The 23237-nt window shown below is 34.6% G+C and overlaps 1 protein-coding gene across 2 annotated transcripts in view; it reads right to left on the bottom strand.

Moving 5' to 3' along the window:
* Positions 1–23237, bottom strand: part of LOC105212217 (proton channel OtopLc) — a 114944-nt gene that overhangs the window by 22512 nt on the left and 69195 nt on the right. For both annotated transcript variants that reach the window (XM_054231662.1, XM_011184076.3), the window contains exon 3: positions 601–1464. In XM_054231662.1, coding sequence (XP_054087637.1) covers positions 601–1464 — 864 coding nt within the window. The remainder of the gene's footprint in view (positions 1–600; positions 1465–23237) is intronic.

Below are 23237 nucleotides of genomic sequence, written 5' to 3'. Positions count from 1 at the left end.
CGAAACGAGATTATTTTTTTCATTTCAGATGATCCACTTCAGAGATGTAGTGGTCGTTTTGGGGAGTGGTTCCTGGAAAACTGCCGGAACAGCTTCAAAAACTGTTATTTTTACATATAAAAAATATTCAACACTCTTCAAAGTTACCATAATATATGTACAAATTCTTAGAATAATAAATTTAGAAGTTTTCTCAGGAAAAATGTTTGAAGAACTTCACTTTTTAGGGCTCCTAACTAGATGTAACACCTTAAGAAAAGGTGCTTAAAGGAGAAGCTCGATTGACCGCCTTAAAAACATCGCTCTTAAATAGTATTGTTAATATGGCTGAGACGAATCTGTATTTATATATGGTTAAAAAATTAATCATATGTACTACAACAACTCAGGCAGAATCCTTAGAAAATCGTCAAAATAATTATTCACTTTTTCTAAGGAAACAAGCCTAAAATTAATTTAGACACAACGAGTTCCATATCTCAAATAATAACTATGGAATTATTGCACAGTACTATAAATACGGTTACTATCCTCATATAAAGAGTTTAAGATTTAAATAAGATAGTAATATTGATATAAATATGAATTGAGTGTACTCACGCTCTGACACGCGGCATCGGTGGATATATGAATGATGGGCGATGCGTTCGCTTGATGGCCGGCAACACCGGATAGCTGGTCAACTGATGCGAATGATACATTAAAGCCAAGTGGCCGGTCTGATGATCATCACCCAGCGCTGAGGAGAGACGTCGATTCGATGAACCAGGCGATGGTGGTCCTGAACCGCCTGCACCGCCACCGCCACTGCCAGCATCACCATCATCGCCACCATCACCACCTCTAACATCCAGCTGATGGCTTAACGCCGACGATGTGGCGATATTCGACTCATCAATGGTGACACGATGATGTGAGCCCGAATCGCGCAGACGACTAGCCAGACGACCCGGCGACACCGATGCGGTTGAAGCGGCATCTGCGACCAGCAAAACACTGGATGTGCCCAGAGTGGCTGCGGTTGCGGCACTGCTCGGCGGCGAACGACGTTCTTGGATGTGTGGCGGTTTGGCAGGTGGCGTCGGACCACTAGCACCACCCACGCTACCGCTGCTATCCTCATCCATGGCGCTGCTGCTGTAAGGACTCGTTTTGTGGTGATGATGCAGCAGGTGCTGTGTCCCCGCGTAGCTGGCGGGCACAGTGGGCGTGGCCACTGGCACACCACCGTGTGTATGATGATTCTGATGATGTGGATGTTGGAACTGGTGTGGCAGGTGATAGTGATGGTGACTGCTGAGATGGGCGCGCATCACATGCTGTTGCGGCTGTTGTTCATCCTGATAGCTGAGCGATGTGCTCGCTGCGGCGGCGGCAGCTGGTGGTGCGGCAGCCATTGTGGGTGAGACGACCGAAGCGGCGTCTAAGGTTTCACTAGACGCGGCCGCCGAGTCGCTGTAGGTGCTGCAAGTGGAATTGGAACGGGAAAATGTTGTTGCAGCCATATAGAAAAATCGGTATGATATATGTTTTTAGTTTATTTTATATATATATATATTTTTCTTTGGGAAAATCACTACTGTCGTTTGGTATAATCAAGGATTTTCTTTTTTAGATACATATATGGACACTTGATTTTTAATATCACTATTTTCTTATAGGCAATTTTCGAATTATTCTTTTCAATATTTTTCGACTCTCTTAAGTTTTTTTGAACTTGAGCCATAAATAAAATCAAGAATATATAAAAACTTTAATATTTCGATACACAAATTCGTATAACGGTCTCAACCGTAAATTTCAAACCGCCCGCCATAGCTCACTCACGTCGAATGACTGCGATGGCGGTGCCGTTGATTTATGTGCCCAACTGTCCCACAGACCGGATGTGCTTTAAAACGCTGTAGTCGCGCAATATAAAAAAAAAACCATAAATGAATTACGACAACACTTGCAAATTTATTTATTACTGTTATGTTCTGTATGAATCCGTGTGCGTTTATCTTTGTATTGCGTCCATTAAATTGGATAATTCAGTTTTAAGTTGTTTGAACGCCCTAATTGACGCTGGTGTCGGCACGACTTTGCCACCGTGGGGTGAGTGATTTTCGCAAAACAGCGAAAGTGAATGAGAAAAAAATAAGAAGATATCACACCGTAGTATTATCAATTCTTTTTTTGTTGTAGTTGTTGCGACATACGCCATACGTTCATTTGTACTTATAACTGAGCGTATTCAATTTGCATTATGAAAAAATCACTTTGAACTCAATTCGAGGAAGACACTACACATTCATTCATTGAGGTGACGAAATTCTTTAAACATTTTGTATTAAGTGGTAAAATATTTATTGCTTGGTGCAACTTGAGGGCATTTGTTGGAACCTAATGCTAGGCGTATATGAATATATATATGATATTATATTAGGTAATATCACATATGAACTTAGAGTCAATGTTTAGTAAATTTGGCAAAAAAACATTGCCAACTCAACAAAAATAGCTTCATAAGTTAATCTCCATGTTCAACATGCATATGAAGGCTCTGTTGAAATTAAAAGGAATTTTAACTAGAAAGGAAGGTCTAACCGAACATATAGTATGTAGTTTTAACACATAATTTGTTCCACATACTCGGCATAAAGTCCACTATAATAAAGTCTACTATAAAATAGATAGATTATATATAGGTTAATTCCTGGACCGATTTCAATTATTTTTGCCACCAAGCTACAATATATCCAAGCTTATACGTTTACCTAAATTTGATTGTTGATATCTCACTTATTAACCGATATATACAGTATAAAGTCCACCGGAAGTTTGAAAATCCGTATAGGAGATATATGGGGACTAGAGGAAATGTTGGTCCGATTTTGGCACAGAGAGCAGAAACACATCACCATTAAATTTCTTTTGGATATCTGAGAGATTTCCTGATATTTTCAATAAAAAATTAGAAAAACGCTCTGATGTCCTCATGCCTGATTACTGGGGCCATGAAAAGTTATAGTTCGATTTCGGCGCATTTTAGAAGGGTAATGCCCCACTATAAATGCACTATTTATGCAAGGTTTTGTTCCGATATCTTACTTATATAATGTAAAGTGAAGAAATCAGATGGAATTCAAAATTTTGGAATAGTGAAAGTAGGCGTGGTTGTCAATCGATTTCGCCCATCTTCAAACTGTAGTATTGGGATGCCAAGCTAATGTTAAGAACCGAATTATGTTGAAATTGGTCGAGTAGTTCTTGAGATATGGTTTTCGGCCCATAAGTAGGCGGAGCCGCCCAATTCAAATTTTGTATACAATTTTGAGTGTAGACTGTGTCATCTGTACCATGAAAACGACTCTAGAGAGTTTAGTTGTTATAGCTTTAGTAGTTTACGAGATATGTACAAAAACTTACTAGGGTGGGGTAAACAAATTTAGTTGCATGAGAGAAATAGTTGAACTTTAACGATATTCGAGTTTACAAGCTTTTATTGGTACCCTATTACCTAAGTTGAAAATACCACATAAAGAACAAGTTAACCTCATTTTGGGAATACAGTAAAATATCTGCTCTAATACAAATAAAATTTTAATAGTAATAGTAACAAGAAAAAACGTTAACTTCGGCTGCACCGAAGCTAATATACCCTTCACAGGTGCATTTCTTTAAGTAACTCTGTGTTTAAGCAAATCTAAAGACGTAAGAAAAAGTAAGTAAAAACAAGCCCTTGATTCCGATCGTTCGGTTTGTATGGCAGCTGTATGCTATAGTGAACCGATCTGAACAATTTTTTCGGAGATTAAATTATTTCTATGAGCAATAACTCACACCAAATTTTGTGAAGATATGTAGTAAAATGCGGAAGTTTTCCATACAAGCCCTTGATTCCGATCGTTCAGTGTGTATGGCAGCTATATGATATAGTGGTCCGATATCGGCAGTTCCGACAAATGAGCAGCTTCTTGAAGAGAAAATAACATCTGCAAAATTACAAAACGATATCTTAAAAACTGAAGGACTAGTTCGTATATATACAGACAGACATACAGACAGACAGACAGACGGACATGGCTAAATCGACTCAGTTCAACATACTGATCATTTATATATATACTTTATAGGGCCTCCGACGCTTCCTTCTGGGTGTTACAAACTTCGTGACAAACTTAATATACCCTGTTCAGTGTATAAATATGGTAAGACCAAACTTAAATTTAAACTTTTTATCCTAAATATCCGTTCGAAGATGGGATCTGAATTGATACTATCGAATAAATCGTTCTCATATTCTTTTGGTTCTTGGTAAATTGCAACTTTTAAACATCTTCATAACGTATTGAATTTTCAGTTTTACACATCGAATCTAGCGAAGACTATGTCCTTAACAGTTGTTTCCACATAGCTGGAACGAGCCCAGATTTATGGATGGACTCAGCAGTATTTTTCCATTTTATTTAAGAATTTTGTTCTGCCGTTTTAAAAACAACAACTCAATTTATGGACATCAAAATGAAATAATCAAGACGTTTGGAAAACATTCAACATTTGTCAGGACCAAACAGAATTGCTATATAAACGCAAATTATTTTGAAGGTCCAATGAAAAGTCCGCCAAAAGAATTCCTCATGGCAATTGATGATGCGAGTTTATTGCCGAGAACTTGGAAAAAATCATAGCTTTAGACAATATTTTCGATAAATTACAAACACAATTATAATTTGGAGAAGCTGAGTCTATTTAATACTTTCTATTATTTTATGTTAGTTTATTTTCATCTTCAAAAGGAGCAATCCTTTCAAAATAATGATTGGTGAAATCACGCATACCAGTCATATACAACTTTTCAATGGCATTTCAATCTTCTGTTTATTTGAAAATACATTGAAAAGGTTTTAATACCGACAAATTAAATTACTATTTCAAAACTTTCTAAGAATAAATCGTATTCTCTTACATCCCTGGTCATTAAAATCCAAATAAACAACTCTCGAGGTGTATAATCTAAAAATAATTTAAGAATATGTATTAAGAATTCGCTGAAAGCTGTTTTATTTTTTCACTACTATTGATCTATCGGTATTTTGACTACCCTATTAACAACTTATCTGGACTTTAATGCGCTAAGAAACATGGTAGATGATTTCACTTTATTAATTTGAAACTTAAACGCGAAGTAAAGGTAAACCTCATTTCCACCGAAAGAAATCTTTATAATTACTTGAACACCACCGCCAACTGTACGAAATCAATTTTCAATAAAGACACAATAAAACAATTTCTACCGCGCCAAAAAACACGACACTCGAAAATATAATGCCAGTGTGTACCTGTAAATTTTGTTAATTAACAGCCGAACAAAAGGAAAGATGACTGCACAATTAAATAACACAATTCACCGTCGACGACGGCGACCAAACAATATGAATGTGAGAAAGTAAGGCAAGAAGAACATGAACATGGCAGGCAAGCGACAAAAGTTGCGCATACGACGCGGTGTACCACGCTATTGGTAAACGAGAGCATGTGCAGATTACAGGTAAGGTAAGGCGCTACAACAACAATAAGTCGGTAGTTAATAGTAACGGTAGAAGAGGCCACAGCCTTCATAGCAGTTTAATTTAATATTTTGCGCTTTCTTTCATTTCGTTGGGGGAAGGAGGGCGCGGCGCTGTGAAGGACTATTTGACTGGCTTGTTTGCTTCATTTCACTCTTTGTTGCTTTGTCAACGACAAATTGAATTTATTTATCTTCTCTCGCTGGCCCCATTTATACACAATACATGTTTTATGCCACACATTGGAGTGATGTGTGTATGTATTTAGTAGCAAAAAAAAGGATGCTCAAAAAAAAATAATAAATCAGCAGAGTTATAGAAAAAAAAACATATTTGTAGCATGTAAAATTCAATTTGTAAAGGAAAGTTAATTTAAACATACAAATAATGGGAGTATCCATGTAGCATATAGCTATATACACACACTCAACCGACATAAGCCGGGGCGTATGAGTGATGGCTGATATATGGGTTGGTGCGGGTGTGTGCGAGTAAAATTCAAGTTTTAATTATTGTAATGCCTGGGCCTACAAATAATTTGCATATATATTTGCTTGCATGCTGCAAGTAGCATTGTTCATAATGTGATTTTATTTAATTAGCATCATAAATTCGCCAAAGTGACACTTTTATTAAGTTGCGGCTTGCTCGGCGGCAGCTCGTGTGAAATGGAAAACGTGACTGGCGCGTAGCAAGAATTAATGCTGAATATTATCACATTATAAAATTAAATGTACTATGTATGCTGTTTTTATAAATGACAAAATATTCGAAATTAAAGTAAAAGTATAATTGTAATCATATTATTTAGAAGCTATTAAAATTTCTCATTTTTACTGGCGCAATATATTACGCATACAATATTATTTCAACAAAATTCAAGTTCATGAGTTAAGGACTTGGATGGACAAATTCAAAAATCAAGTAACGAACGACTTGTAAAGTAAATAACGAAAATCAATATATATAGATATGGGGGCTAGAGTAATACCTGGACCGATTTCCACTATTTTCGCTACAAAACTACACGATTTTTAAGTTTTTATTTTTACTTAATTTTGCTAAGACATTAACCGATATATTCGGTATAAAGTCCAGGGAAATTTGAAAATCTGTATATGAGGTGTATGGGAGCAAAAGGTTTGGAGGCTAGAGTATTGATCCCCTTCTTCCAATTTTTGGCACATTGGAAAACATATCTTCTGAATTTCTTTAGAGTATCTAAGAGATTTAATTCAAAATTATGTAGGTTGGTAGTACTGTCAGTCACATTTATGTCAAATTTCATATCGAAATATTCATTAGAGTTTGAGATACGTGTCGTTTTGTGAGCTGCTAAAAGTGAGTTTTTTGTTTTTTGCGGTGTCGAAATTTGTTTAGCAACGAATTTGCATTTATTTTTGTTTACGGAATCAATTTTCTGCTGCGGATACGTGGAGGATGGTGCAGAAAGCATTTGGTGATGAGGCTATGTCTAAAAAAATGTTTACAAGTGGTATAGTGAGTTCCAAGCCGGTCGTGAACGTGTCGAAGACGAAAAGCGTCCAGGTCGACCATCAACCTCAACCGACGAAGCTCACGTTCAACCAATCAAAGATTTGGTGTTGAAAAACCGTCGATTAACAATTAGAGACCTTGCTGATGAAGGTGGCATATCGAAAGGCACAGCCAATACCATTTTGAAGGATGTTTTGGGCCTCAAGCGCGTCAAATCTCGACTGATACCGAAAACATTGAATTTGTTGGAAAAAATGTCGCCAAAAACTCAACCCATATCGTTCCGCAACCATCGTATTCACCTGATCTGGCGCCGTGCGACTTCTGGCTGTTTACAAAGCTCAAAAGACCGCTCCGGGGGCACCGTTTTAATACCATAGAGGAGATTCAAGCCGCAGCGAAGACGGAACTGAAGGCCATCCCGGAAAGTGACTACAACTAGTGTTTCGAAGATTGGAAAATCCGTTGGCATAAGTGCATTGCATCGGGAGTGGATTACTTTGAAGGGGATGAAATTGATTTGGAAGAATAAATAAAGAATTTTCAAAATAAATACAATGTCACCTTATTTTTTGGGCACATTATATGGAAAATCGCGGGGTTGCTATCGATTTCGCCCATTTTTCATCCCTTACGTTATTCATATTTGTATCCAATTAGGTTGAAATTGGTTGAGTGGTTACTGAGATATGGTTTTTGCCCCCAAAAGTGGGCGACGCCACGTTTCATCAATATATCTCAATATCTACTCACGTTATGGCTTGCCCGGCATTTGCTTTTTTGTTTGCACGGTTGGGTTATACATATAACAATGATGCAATTATTGTCTAATTCCGAATGGCAAATGGGTTTTTTAGAAGAGTTTCAAAATTTATTTAGAAGCCTAATATTACTTCAGAATGCCGCCCGAACTCTGTTTGATTTCAAACCAACGAGGCCCGAGTAATAGTCAAGCACTCAGCTATTATGGCAGTCAAGCTCAAGAAAACATACTGTATACTATACTATACTCTCAACCCTATTGCGAGTGTCGACTAGCATTGGAATACAGTCCGGTCGATTGAGTCGATTATATTTTATTTTGCTGTTGTGTAACTTGATCGACAAAATTCTAAAATATTTAACGATTGATACATTTTTGTCGACCAATGAGGATTTGAAAAACTGTCACAATTGATAGTAGAGCGATTAATCGACACTTTCAATAGCACCGGTAGTCGAGAAACGCTCAGTAGTCGATTATCTATGGTTAAAATATATACTATACTGTAACCTAACCGTCCCGGTTGTTCAATCTAAGAAACTTGTTGATTTCCAACAACAAATATCACCTTGCATTAGCATTAAAATTCGAAATTATGCAAATTACTATAAACCAAATTCAAAATAAAAACCAAAAACAAAATTGAGACTTTCATGACGAAGCAAAGTCACTAACTTTTTCGGCTTCAAACTTTTTTATGTAACTATTATGGGTAGCTGGGCGTAAAAAGTAAAGAAGAGAATGTCAAAATATAGTTAATTTAATTTTTACGCGCCAATCCACCGGCAACACCAGCGACGCTAACGAAAAGTTGAAAAAGCTACCTGGTTTAATTTCGTTAAAGCCAACAATGCTTTCATGCAACTACTACTATTTGCGCTGTAAAAGCATTGTGGCATTAAAGTTTATACCAGCATACTTTAGCTTTAAAAAGGAATTTATGCGGTAAATACGTAAAAACTTTCTATGGCGTTTGGCGATTGACCTACATACATACATCTACATACATACAAATACATAAGGATTGAATGACATTCTTATGTCAAAAGCTCAAATGACGGTAATGAATGTACGTACATATATATGAAAGCGCTATATTCTACGCGTTTATGTGACATTCAAAGCGGGCAACATGAATACATAAGATTTAGCGCAAATTCCACGGCTTTTAATGCAAAAAAGTGTGGGTGTGTTTAAATATATATGTATATATAGAGAGCCAAGTCCCTGAGTATAGTTGCGGATTAATTTTAAGTAGCACACTTTTAACTCTAAACTCTTCTTTGTTAAGAGGCAAGTCAAGTAGAGATTTGCAGCTATTTTACTAAAGGACACTATTGTCTATGAGAAATCTATAGGTAAGGTTCACTAGTTCACTGGCACTATTCCTTTGGATTAAGACAGTTTTTTGAGCACATAAATAAACAAATGTTTTATGACACCTATCCGCTGTGTACGCTTTAGGGACGCAGATACCACTACGTGTTCTATGATAAATTTAAAATAAAGATTTAATTTTAGAGGCTGCAAATATTATGGGAAATTACACGAGCTATTGTCTACTCAGGTAGGCCAATAATGAAAATCATTGATTTAAATATTCGAATATTTAATATTTAAGAATAACAAGAAATAAAAAAAGTAAAAAAAAAATAAGAACAGCCAGATAAAACAAGAGAACAGCTAGAAGGCCTAAATAGGAAGAGATCCATTTTAGAATGTGTAATTTAATGATTGACGATTGCATGGGTTAGATCACTGTATTGGTCGTTCATACATATATCTCGATGGTTTTCAATATTTTTGCTCATCACTTCATTGTCGCTAAAGCGGAGCGGAGCAATTGCAAAAATTATTTAGAATACTCTTACCAGCGAAGTGCTATTGTTTCCACCGTTTACCGTACTATACCAAGATAAACGGACGATGATCATGTCAAAATAATTACTGGAGTGTTCTTATAATCGAAAGATATGCACTACAAAACATTTTTATAGCCTTTGCACTGCTCGATTAAAACGCTGATTTATAGCCTTTTTACACAGGAGCTGATTAAGAACGATTTACCACACAAAATAAAAATTTTTATTCGACTTGAAAATGAAATGCAACTCTGCGACAAAGACCGTATTTGTTATTATATATACGGTCTTTGTCTGCGTGTTGTTCTTCACGCTACACGGCGGTAGATCTCGCTACTAAAAAATAGCAATTAGCTGATAAAACTTACCAACTTCTTATGAAAAACAAAAATGTATACCAGCTGATCAGTTATCGAGTAGCAGGCAGTATGAAGGGCCAAAACTGGTTTCTCAATCAAAATTTTAATTGATCAATTGGGCTGTGTGAAAAGGCTATTACTTGGTAACTAGTCCTTTAGGGCAAATCCGTCGTTCCCATGACATTGATATCGACGTAACTGAAACGGATCCAGACTTATATTCAGCCAACGATTAGACACTTATCAATATTCAACAACAACAACAATGTAACAACTCTTTGTCACGTAACACATGAGAGTATTTAAAAACCTTATAATATTGATTCTAGGAAAAATCCGATATAGGTCAAAAAATAATTATGGCTATTTTAGAGACTCGAAAAATAGTATTTGCAAAAGCAGAAAGCAACCCATAAAGAATATTACGAGTATTAGTTTACAATCAGACAATGAGGAGAAAAAAAACAGTAAAAAGATCATAAAATGTGAAAAATACTTGCAACTGCATTACTACTATTAGATTATTACTATAGTATGGAGGAGTAACTTACAAGTAGTTACAGACAACCAAATACTTGAATATATCAATCGCACTCAATTACCCAACATCCACAGAATATTTGAAACGTTAACCAAACTGCATAATATCAATTCGACTCTCACGAATACTTAAAACAAGAACTTTATTCCAGAGTACTACAGCAGCGTCTAGTGAAAAGAAAAACCAACATAAAAGCACTAAACTAAGGGAAACTGGAAACTGCACTAATGCATTTTGTTGAGGGCGGGGACTAGCAGCGGTCTAAACGGATGCTTGTGGTAGACACAGTAAACGTTGCACTTTGGCGCGATTGCTGCTGCACCGATTGCCGCCAAGTGGTGAGAATTTATGTATCCTTCAGGAAAAAGGCGCCCAAGCCGAGCATTAACAACGAAATTAACAGCAACCGCAAACCACCCAACTAGCGTCAGTGACTTTAACGGATACGAGTGTGTGCGAGCTGGCTTTAGTTATGAGCATAGCAAATGCAATTTTCCACTCATGAGCGCCTCTGCTGCCGCGTTACTGCCGACGCTAGTATTCCTTTGGAGACATTTTAAGTAAGAGGCGATAATCTGCGTGGAGATATGCGGGTATAGACAAATATTACACTACACAGTGGTGGTTATATTATTGGGAACGATTATGTTATTATTATGAAAAATCAAAATTAAATATTAAAATTAAAATTAAAATTAAAATTAAAATTAAAATTAAAATTAAAATTAAAATTAAAATTAAAATTAAAATTAAAATTAAAATTAAAATTAAACTTAAAATTAAAATTAAAATTAAAATTAAAATTATAATTAAAATTAAAATTGAAATTGAAATTAAAATTAAAATTAAAATTAAAATTAAAATTAAAATTAAAATTAAAATTAAAATTAAAATTAAAATTAAAATTAAAATTAAAATTAAAATTAAAATTAAAATTAAAATTAAAATTAAAATTAAAATTAAAATTAAAATTAAAATTAAAATTAAAATTAAAATTAAAATTAAAATTAAAATTAAAATTAATATTAAAATTAAAATTAAAATTAGAATTAAAATTGAAATTATAATTAAAATTGAAATTGAAATTAAAATTAAAATTAAAATTAAAATTGAAATTGAAATTATAATTAAAATTAAACTTAAAATTGAAATTGAAATTGAAATTGAAATTGAAATTGAAATTGGAATTGAAAATGAAATTAAAATTGAAATTGGAATTGAAAATGAAATTAAAATTGAAATTGAAAATGAAATTAAAATTGAAAATGAAATTAAAATTAAAATTAAAATTAAAGTTAAAATTAAAATTAAAATTAAAATTAAAATTAAAATTAAAATTAAAATTAAAATTAAAATTAAAATTAAAATTAAAATTAAAATTAAAATTAAAATTGAAATTGAAATTGAAAAATTAAAATTAAAGAAAGTCTTTCTTTAAAAATTTTCTATTTTAAAATTTTGAGTTTACTTTATCCCCAATTACATGACCAGCACTGTCCAGATGAATACATAAAAATATATGTATATACTTAAAATGAGTCTGCATGGAGTTGTAATTATCTATTAGAGGAAATAGACTCATCCACACCAGTTTATGCTTACATCACATGCACACATACACATATGCGCGCTACTTGCCATGTCGGGGGAGTTTTCTAGTGCGATTAGTGACATTACAGTTTCAGCCAACTAAGCAAAATGCGGAAACTCCGACAAACTGCAACAACAGTAAACAACATTTATACATACATATCTATACACATACTCCCGCATATATTACAGTATTTCATACTTATTGAGGTGTTTATGGTGTTCGCAAGCATAGCTAAATGCTCATCATGTGAGCGTTAATTATATATTTTTAGTTGCATTTACGTGCAATTGTGTTGAAAGTGGTTATTTTGTTTTTGGCGCTGTTGCTGTTGCTCACGTTCTCTACCTCCCACAACTACCTGCCTGCTGTTAATGCAAATTATCGAGCGTCGGCTAATTTTCAGCCTCCGTGCATTCAAAACACATGCAAACTGTCGTTGCTCATAATTACAGTTGCGGTAGTTGTGGTGTGTTATCAAGAGGGAAATTTTGCAGAACTGACAAACTTTGTTATCCATTTGTTTGGTATTTAATTTCATTTCTAAAACCTGAATGTCATGGTTACATTTTAGTCAATTAATATTCCATTTGCTTGCGGTGCAAATAAAATTGTTGAATACACCCGCAGACAAACATATAAACGTGTGTATAATCTATGATTGTTCGTTTAATTGAAAGTTTGCATTGAATATTGCCAAGTTCGCTTTTCATTTGAACATTGAATCACTAATTACATTTTCTGAAACATATTTACTATTATGTGCACATTAAAAGCGACTACTAAGGAAGAGAGGAAAGAGAGAGTAATTCAAATTTTAAAGAGTCATAAACTTTCGAAGTTTACATATTATTCTTCCGGTTTTTTTTTTGGAAATAACCGTTTCAGTTTGCATCTTCTAAGGAACCCAGAGAAAAAATAAAGTACAGCTTTCCACACTGAGATCAGTCTTCAAACTGGGTAATAAGTGCAATTTTGTCTACGTAAGAACCATCCTTATAAAATAAAGTACAAATTTTAATAAAGTAAGTCAAAATATAGAAAAAATCACATTAAATGATAACATTCATATTTCATGAGATTGGCTCTTATATCTTGTAATCGGATGTCGGTCCATGAATTATTTGGGGTACTGAAAACAAAAAATGTGCAATAGATAATCATTGATTTATATACTTTGCATCAGGACTGTCTGGTTAGAGGACCAGGTGGTCGACAAGTGATTACTAAACGTTAGATTTCTACCACAGACAAGTAAAAAATGTGTGAAAGGGAAGTATTTATCCTTATTTTTAGTATGAAGATGAGTTATTTTAGTAAATAGAACAATACTTAGAAGTCTCGTCATGTAATGCGTTAGCCGAGGTAGTAAGATTTGGCACAATTAGAAAATTAAAAAAAAATATTTTCCTACCGATAATTAAGATTGATTAAGAAAATAAGCAACTTTGAATATTTGAAAAAATATTTTCGAAATGATTTTAAAGATAATTCCAGCGATATTATATGTGTATGGCTTTGGATGATGAATGAGTTTAACACAAATGTCTCATTTTTTAAGTGGAACTTCCGATCGGGATTCAGCTACAAAAATTATCTCAATCTGTTTTAAAAACATTCGGAACTATGTTTTATATTCTTGGTATAATTCTTTAAGAAAAATATAATTTTTATTGCCCAAAGCTAATGAATCACTGCCAAAGAAAGTCCGATAGCATTTATTTATGAAAATATATCTATTTACAACCAAACTTAAAAGGTTAGGTGGGTTTCAAATTTTCAAAAATGAAAACAAAAAAAAATGTTGGCTTTTTAGTGCAATATATTAAAAATGTTATCCAAAAATATCAAAACAATCCGCATAATATTCAAAGAGATATACCCTTTGGAAGTTCCGCCCATTCGGCCACGTCAGTATAAATCTAAAACTTAAGGCAGTGGTCTGCTTTGCAGGCTTCAAAAAATCGATTCTTTTGTTTTGTTTTAAATCTCTTCCAAAGAATATGTCTTTAAAATTCCAGAGGCCAATTCGACATATTTTCGAAGCTAGAGCAGTTTTAGTGGCCGAGCGTCGAGCAGGTGCGAATGATCAGGCAGACCTTTAAGCACGTTTTCTCGAGTTTTCATTTTCACAAGTGTTAGAAAACGGTGCCGGCGATAGCAAAAAGAATATACGTCCGTCCGATCGAAACCAAAGTGATCTAGCTGCACTATTAAATTGTCTTCTATTTGAACTAAAAAAGTTGGACAATAGTATTATTTAAACTACTTGTTTTGCAACTTAAACTCAATTTTATTCTTAAAAAAGTGATTTTTTTTTCAAACTTCGAAAAAATTTGGAATTTTATAACTTCTTCGGTATTTTTTTAGTTCATAAAGAAAAGAAACAGATAAAAATAAAAAAAAAAATAAAATTGGTTCGACTGTTTCAGATGCATCGCACGACCTACATCACTGACACCGATTTACAAGTGCAGACTCCAGGCGATCCAGAAAAATACTTACAACTTTGAAAAAATTTCAATATTTTTTAATAATAAATATTGTTTTTTAAGCCTTAAATATATTACACTATCGTCTTAAAATTCCGTTTACCGCAATCATTTCCTTCCCCTTAAAAAAAAATTGCTAAAACAACGTTTTTTTTCGGCTTCTAAAGCAGACTACTGCCTTAAAGGCGTTTATCTCAAAACTCATTTTTTTAAGTCGGTGAACACGATATCTCGAAAAGTTATGAAGCGATTTTGTTCAAATCTTGCACACATCTTTGAAATAACATTATTTGGATAATGAACGAAGGATTTTTTATTACAACTATTTTTTTCGAGACAATATATGGGGAAAATTTGTCCAAAAACTGAATTTTTTGGTTAAAATTCTATCAAAAATTAAAATTTTAAAGTTTTCGATTTTCCTTTGTTCATTAACTAGATTTATCCAGGTGCTATCGAAATATATGTGGTTTGTTGATTTTAGATGTCCACGGCAACGGCTGAGGTTTCGGAATTTTTAAATAAAAATTTTTCAAAATATTGTTTATACATGTATCTTTGATATGCTGAACTGTTTAATTGAAATATACCCAGCCTTATTTATTTCCTTCGCATAAAGTTTTATTTAAATACGTTAAAACATGTATTCGGTAGTTTTGTTTGTTGCAGTTTGCAATTGTCCGGCTCTTGACGTCTGTATCCCATGTCTCTGTTACATGATTTATGCAATCAATAAGTGTAATACCATATTTTTTGTTAATCTCCATACGATATAGACTCTTTTAAAATTCTGCCTCGATTGTAAAACTTTAAATTTTTTAATTTGCCCTTGTCGAAAAGTTTGAGTTATGGAAGACAATTTGTATGAAATTTGATTTCTATTGCCAATTCAAAAGTTTGAATTATGGAGATCTTCGAGTTGTAGAAGTTTGAGTTATGGAAGTTCCACTATATATGATGGTATATATAAAAAAATATATATAAAAAACCCCCTGTTTTGAACCTCTGAAACCTATCGAACTCCTTAAGATAAGCAAAACGTTTTGTCGCTCTGAACATTAAAATTTAAAATAAAAATAAAATATTGCAACGAAACAAGGACCACTTTTCACATAATTGTACTCAGAAACAGAAGAGCTAAACGAGGTATAGCACTTCGATTGTTGATGGAATAGTTGGAATTTCGCATTGAGCCTAATTGTAGGCAACCGATTTTTTACTAACCATTTCAATGGAGAACAAACTTGCAACGTTGACTCCTCTAGTAAATTATGACAATTTAATGTACGAATAATGCATAAAAACATATTTCCATTAAGGCAATAAATTGTAATAATTTTATGTGCAATTAAAAGAAACTATTCAATTCTATTTTCCTTTGAAATTAATAGACAAGTGACTATCAACATTTGTCTATGCCAATAAATTGTCCGTGTAATTAAGCAAATGAAATTGCATTCAAATTAAAAAAAAAATAATAATAATTTAGCAAAAAAAATTATTATACAAATTAAGTATAAACATAAATCCAACTCCAGAACAGCTCAATTAAAAATAAGCCATATAACAAAATTAATGCTAACATTTAAATTAAGCCAAACTATAATTAAAACTTTAAATGTATGCATTTTCTGAAATGAAACTCTTCAAAAGCGGGCATGCAAAGTAATCCGCTTAAAGTAAAGCTGCATACTAACTGGCGTACAGTAACAACAAACCACAGTATAAATAAGTATGAGTGTGTGTGTGTGTGTTTAGGATGGCCATAAAAACTGACTACACATATAACAATCAGTTAGTTTTTGCATATTTGCAGGCGTTTCCGCTGATAATTTACAACTGTCCATCAACACATAGCTGATTATGCATAAATTTCTGCGGTTTGGCCTGCCCAGCACTACACCACGCCAGTTTTCAAGCACACAAAATTCCTTTTCAAATACAAAAAATTATGCAAAAGAAAAATAATTTATGGATCTGCTACACTGTTACACTGTTTGCCTCATATTTTTTGCATATTTTAACGCTTTGCCTCGCCACAGCTGCCTGGTATTAAATTTTTTCCAAACATACTTGAAACGAGGTGTTTGTATGTGTGTGCAGTTAACAGCCTCCGGGTAATTTTACAGCTGCACAGACATAACGACAGGCAAGCAAACGGTATTTTATATAAAAACAAACATATTTACATTTGGTATATATGTACTCGTATTTGTGCAGTTACACTGCTGTAAGTCACTGTGGCATTCACCGGCAGTGCATTGCTCCGCTTAGATTTCGTGAAAAATAAAAAAATAAAAAAATAAAAAAAAATGAATAAAAATGGTACAACAACAACAACAACAACAAAATCGCAAAAAATATGCATTCGTAAATATGAAAATGCCACAATCTGCAGTGAGCTTGCATTTTGATAGGCGCTTGGTCATTGGTTGCGCCACGGTGCATTATCCTTATCAGCAGTAGCAGCAACAGTCGGCGTCGGCGTCGCTTCAACATTTGTGCTTATTTTCAATTTTTGCCATACTTCGCGTTGCTATTTCGTTTTTAGCCATATACATTGTTGTTGTTGTAAGAATTTTTCAACAATATTTTATTGTTGTTGTTGTTGTTTTATTTGCTTGCAACACATTTTTCATAGTTTTTTATTTGTGGAAAACAAAGTGGACAAAGTGGAAAACAAAACAAAGTGGATTTATGTTTTGTTGGTGTAAACGCATATTGAAAAGAAAATAACGGTATTTATGTGTAAGTATGTATGTTGGTGTGTGTGTGTGTGTGTGCCTGTGTTTGCAGTGAAAATATATAGGCGAGTAGGCAAAAAGTTGGTTGAACTTAGCTAAATAAGCATTCGGCATACGCGCCCAGCTGGGTAACGAGGACAAAGCGCTCTTTACGCTCGCTGCCACAGCTGGCTGTGCAAGTGTGTGGGTGTGTTGATGGTAGTATTAGAGACATAAGCACAAGTATGTATATATGTTGTTGCCGGCTTTGAAGTGCCTGTGGTTTACATTCCGAAATGAAATGTAAAATTTATTTGCCCAAGCAATGCGCTTTGGCGATTTACAATTCTTCGCACTCACGGACATATACACACATACACCTGCTGCTGCTGTGGTGGTGGCTCGTAATCAAGATGGCCAGCAGCACACGCATACACCCATACATACATATATATCTGCTGTTTACTTTTGCTTTTGCGTTGAAAAGCGTACTTAATGCAAGAATATTCAATTTGCCGGTCCATTGTGTGGTCACAAATGTGGCTGCTGCATTATATTATGGTATATGTCGAAATGAATTTTAGTGCGTTGCTCAATATTTACCCGGTTAAGTTATTTAAGCTTAGGAATTTACGTTGAAAATTGGAAAATTTGTAATTTTGTAATTTTGTTGCATACGGCAATATTATTGGAAAAGGAAATTGAAGGCAGAAGAAAATAAAGTAATACAACAATAAATTTTAACTTAATTGCATTTAATCCAACATTAATTGAATTCCACGCACAATTTAAGCAAATAATGAGAAAAAATCTTTGAAGTAGTATGAGAAAGCAAATTATACTTTTTCCTTCCACAAATTGTTATTTAAAGCCGTCTTCTATTCGTCATTTTTCTGCTCGCTAACTTTAACCGGTGGTCAAACATTTTACATGTAAAAGCAACTACAAAATTAGTAAGTTTAATTTGATACAAAAGATTAGGCGAATATCTCATTAAAGTGGTATAACTCCTTATCTTCAATCTAACTGATTTTGTTTTACGGATTTTAGACCAGTTTCATTGTGTGGAATGGTTCAAATTAACAGTTTATATAAAAACAAGTAAGGAAAGGCTAAGTTCGGGTGTAAGCGAACATTTTATACTCTCGCCTTTTATAGATATAATTTTATTCAGATAACACACATGGGTGAACCATAAATTCTGCATAAAGTCCATTAGAATTACGAAATTCATCATAATATATATGAGAACTGAGGTAATTTCTGAACCAAATTGACCCAATTTCACCACCAAGATCCACTATATCCATATCACTAAACACTATAAGCTCACTTAATTTGGCTAAGACATTTCACATATTAACCGATTCAGAAGGTATAAAACCCACTGTATTTTTGAAAAACCCGTATATAAGGCACACTATTAGAAGAGAAAGATTCCCTCTGAATTACATTAAAATATCTGAGAGATTTAAAAATATTTTCGATAAAAAAATTGTCATAAACAATCAGTTCGTCATGTTCGATATCCGAGGCCTTGAAAAATTATAGTCCGATTTCGGTCGGCCAAAGCCACGACCATTGAGAGGCATTTCTCCATCAAAGAGAGAATCGCAACAATATATCATATGCATCAGAGGATGATTGCCTTGCAAGTTTTGCCAGTTTATTTTAATAACTGGTATAATTTGTTCGATTCGTTACTCTCTAATGCTTGGCGATTCGAACAGAGTAAGAGAATTAAAATATTCAACTCTAAACATACAATTTTACACTCACTTTTACCTAGCTGAAGTACTCCCGTAAACGAAATCGGTAAAATGTTTTCAAGATGATACTCCTGCCTAACCGCTAGTATAAAGTTCGTCGAAAAGCTACATAGTCTGATGCTTGAGATTTCACTTTTCCATTTGAATTAATGCTACGATATCATAAAAAGTTTCAGAAAATGTCTTAAATTTGAGTGGTATGAAGCCATTGGAGCCTCGAAATCCAGCGCAGAATCACTCTTGCCAACAAGTGCTACTTTGGACTGAGTAGGCAATTGAACAGTAAAGTCCTCTCTCGACGAACCAAAATCATACTCTACAAGTCGCTTATCATTCCCGTCCTGCTTTATGGTGCAGAAGCTTGACGATGTCAACATCAGATGAGACGACACTAGGAGTTTTCAAGAGGAAAATTTTGCGCAAGATTTATGGACCTCAGAACATTGGTAACGGCGAATACCGCAGATGATGGAACGATGAGCTGTACGAGTTATAAGACGACATTGACATAGTTCAGCGAATAAAAAGACAGCGGCTACGCTGGCTAGGGCATGTTGTCCGAATGGACGAAAACACTCCAGCTCTGAAAGTGTTCGATGCAGTACCCGCCGGAGGAAGCCGAGGAAGGGAAAGGTCTCCACTCCGTTGGAGGGACCAGGTGGAGAGCGACCTGGTTACACTTGCGATCTCCAACTGGCGCCGAACTGCGAAGGAAAAAGACGAGTGGCGCGCTCTCATCTATTTGGCTATAACCTGCTAAACGGTTGAACGCCAATCACATACATACATGAAGCCATTGGCGAATGTCTTGAGGCGGTACTCATATATGTTGGCCACTACTTACAACGGTAATATTGAAAGAATGAAAGAAATTGTGTTCGAAACCCGTCGCGTCAGTTTTCAACAGTTAGAAATAACATTTACAATCTTTATTGATCAAATAACCTCGTCTAATTTAGTTATTAAATCGTCATTTATACTATATTAAGAAATGATATCGAAAATATCTCACTTAATCATCAAATGCAATTTTTCATTACTACATCTTTACTAAAATACGATATTTATTTCTGAAAGAATGACATTATGTTCTTAACAACGGATCTCACCAAGTCTAATCTGCATTAAGGATTCCAAGATTATTTCTGAAAATATTATTTTGAAAATCGTTCACTATAAGAAACAATGAAATTGGACCGCACGGATCTTTGTCGGCGTTAGATATATATGGTGAATATTTGAATGATACAAACTTTGTTAAATGAAAAATCTGATCGTACTTCCTTGAAATGGAGTTACAGATTTCTCCTGGGATAACTCGAAAAATCTATGGAACTATCTAAAGGGTGATTTTTTAAGAGCTTGATAACTTTTTAAAAAAAAAAACGCATAAAATTTGCAAAATCTCATCGGTTCTTTATTTGAAACGTTAGATTGGTTCATGACATTTACTTTTTGAAGATAATTTCATTTAAATGTTGACCGCGGCTGCGTCTTAGGTGGTCCATTCGGAAAGTCCAATTTTGGGCAACTTTTTCGAGCATTTCGGCCGGAATAGCCCGAATTTCTTCGGAAATGTTGTCTTCCAAAGCTGGAATAGTTGCTGGCTTATTTCTGTAGACTTTAGACTTGACGTAGCCCCACAAAAAATAGTCTAAAGGCGTTAAATCGCATGATCTTGGTGGCCAACTTACGGGTCCATTTCTTGAGATGAATTGTTCTCCGAAGTTTTCCCTCAAAATGGCCATAGAATCGCGAGCTGTGTGGCATGTAGCGCCATCTTGTTGAAACCACATGTCAACCAAGTTCAGTTCTTCCATTTTTGGCAACAAAAAGTTTGTTAGCATCGAACGATAGCGATCGCCATTCACCGTAACGTTGCGTCCAACAGCATCTTTGAAAAAATACGGTCCAATGATTCCACCAGCGTACAAACCACACCAAACAGTGCATTTTTCGGGATGCATGGGCAGTTCTTGAACGGCTTCTGGTTGCTCTTCACCCCAAATGCGGCAATTTTGCTTATTTACGTAGCCATTCAACCAGAAATGAGCCTCATCGCTGAACAAAATTTGTCGATAAAAAAGCGGATTTTCTGCCAACTTTTCTAGGGCCCATTCAATGATTTGCAAGCGTTGCTCGTTAGTAAGTCTATTCATGATGAAATGTCAAAGCATACTGAGCATCTTTCTCTTTGACACCATGTCTGAAATCCCACGTGATCTGTCAAATACTAATGCATGAAAATCCTAACCTCAAAAAAATCACCCGTTACAATGTATATTCCTTAGCATTTAGAGAAATATTATAACTAAAAATTTTGTAATTTCCAAATAACTCTTAACGAAATTTATTTGCTGATTTTAAAATTTTCCTCCCTCAAATTCCAGCATTTTTCTCTAACGTATTTGCATATTTAAAGTCATTAACTGTCACACGAATAAAACTGGCCGCCGCCAAAAGTATGCTACACTACTTCAAATGAAAATATATTGTGTATTTACGACATTTCATTGCGCTTTTCATAGTTCGTTTCAAGCATTTGCTAAAGTAAATTTGTTATAATTCAATTCATTTTAAATTAATGACTCTCAATTACACTACAATTGAGCGTGGCGAGTCATTTTCATGGGACGAATTGGCTATTCAACAAACAAAACCAGAACCAGGAGGGGCGTTGGCTGCGTGCTGTACTCAGAAACTGGTTCAGCCAGAGCAATTTCGTGATAAAGCAAAGTAGGAGCAAGATACTAGTAAGCACCGCACCGACTTTTATGGCCCAAACAGCGTTAAGTGTTTTATATAATCCCGTTTTCCACTCACTTTCTATGTTATTGCCTAACGATTTCTTTTCCATTTTCAAAATTGCTCCATTTAATTCACAAGTGGCGTAAATTCGCTAGGACAACAAGCGTACAACAACAAAAGAAACAGTCGCGTAGAAAAAAGAAAGAAAAATACAAACAACGAAGAAACACAAGAAATGGAAAATTAATTCGAAAAGAAAAGAAAACAAAACAGAAACGTTCGAGTTCACTGACTCGCCACAATTTAGGGACCATTCATTTTGTGGCATAAAACGTGACAATATAAGCTCACGACACTGACGACAAAGTGACGATGAAAATACCAACTCAATGGAAGATTAAATGCATGGACGGACGAATGAGCGGTCGGTCGGTCTGCAAGTCGTTTGTTCAACGTTCCGACAAAGCGCTTACCAAAACCAAAACTATGAAAAAAAGAAGCAAAAACGTGGGCGTCCGACAAGTGGTAAAAATGTGAGAGCAAGTGTACAGCAGCACAATGAATGAAGTGCGAATCGCAGTCGCTCATCAAGCTGACAAAGTGAGACGCATTGCAGTTGAATTCGACTAATTTCGTTTTTCACCAGTTTTTTTTTTTCAGTTTCATTTGAGATTCTGCAGCTTTTCTACGTCACAGTTTTAATTTATCTGTTATCTTTTGTGCTGCCATCGACTTTTGGACGCCACAAAACCCACAAACCGTATTTTTGCACAAGCAAAGAGTTATCAGGAATTAAGTTTTGTGGTCTTCGGTTAGCTCAGCTGTGCTATTGAGTCACAGTTGGCCAAAGAATTTGATGAATGGAAAACAAAGATGTAGAAGACAATGTATAGTGATTAAGTTAAAGAATTTAGAAAACCAGAAAGAAACACATTGAATGTCACGAAAGAGAAAACATTTCCGTACAAAATTATTTAATAGAGATTTTATCTGCTATATCAACACAAAGCTGCGAAAACCCGAACACCTTTGACTTTTTCAATCATATAGAAAGTTGCTTCGGCTTAATCCTGAAAATGGCTTTAAAAAATTTGAATTGAACTAGGTCCTTTATATACAAATAATGAAGGGATTTTAGCTTAATATCTGCTTACATTTGAAATAAAGCTCAATCACACATGGTAAAAGCCTTAAAAGCAGTGCTGCTATCCAGCTTAAGATATGAGTGTTGAGATTTCAGGGAAGTGAGACCTTTCGAACTCCCGGAGAAACCGGTTTTCTCCCTATTGCAATTATGGAGGCCCACACCCACCAGGACCCAGATCTCTGTATACCATAAG

Source organism: Zeugodacus cucurbitae, chromosome 5 (genome assembly GCF_028554725.1).
Source record: "Zeugodacus cucurbitae isolate PBARC_wt_2022May chromosome 5, idZeuCucr1.2, whole genome shotgun sequence".
NCBI lineage: Eukaryota > Metazoa > Arthropoda > Insecta > Diptera > Tephritidae > Zeugodacus > Zeugodacus cucurbitae.
Note: the sequence above shows the minus strand (reverse complement) of the source record. Positions and strands in the feature narration are given on the sequence as shown.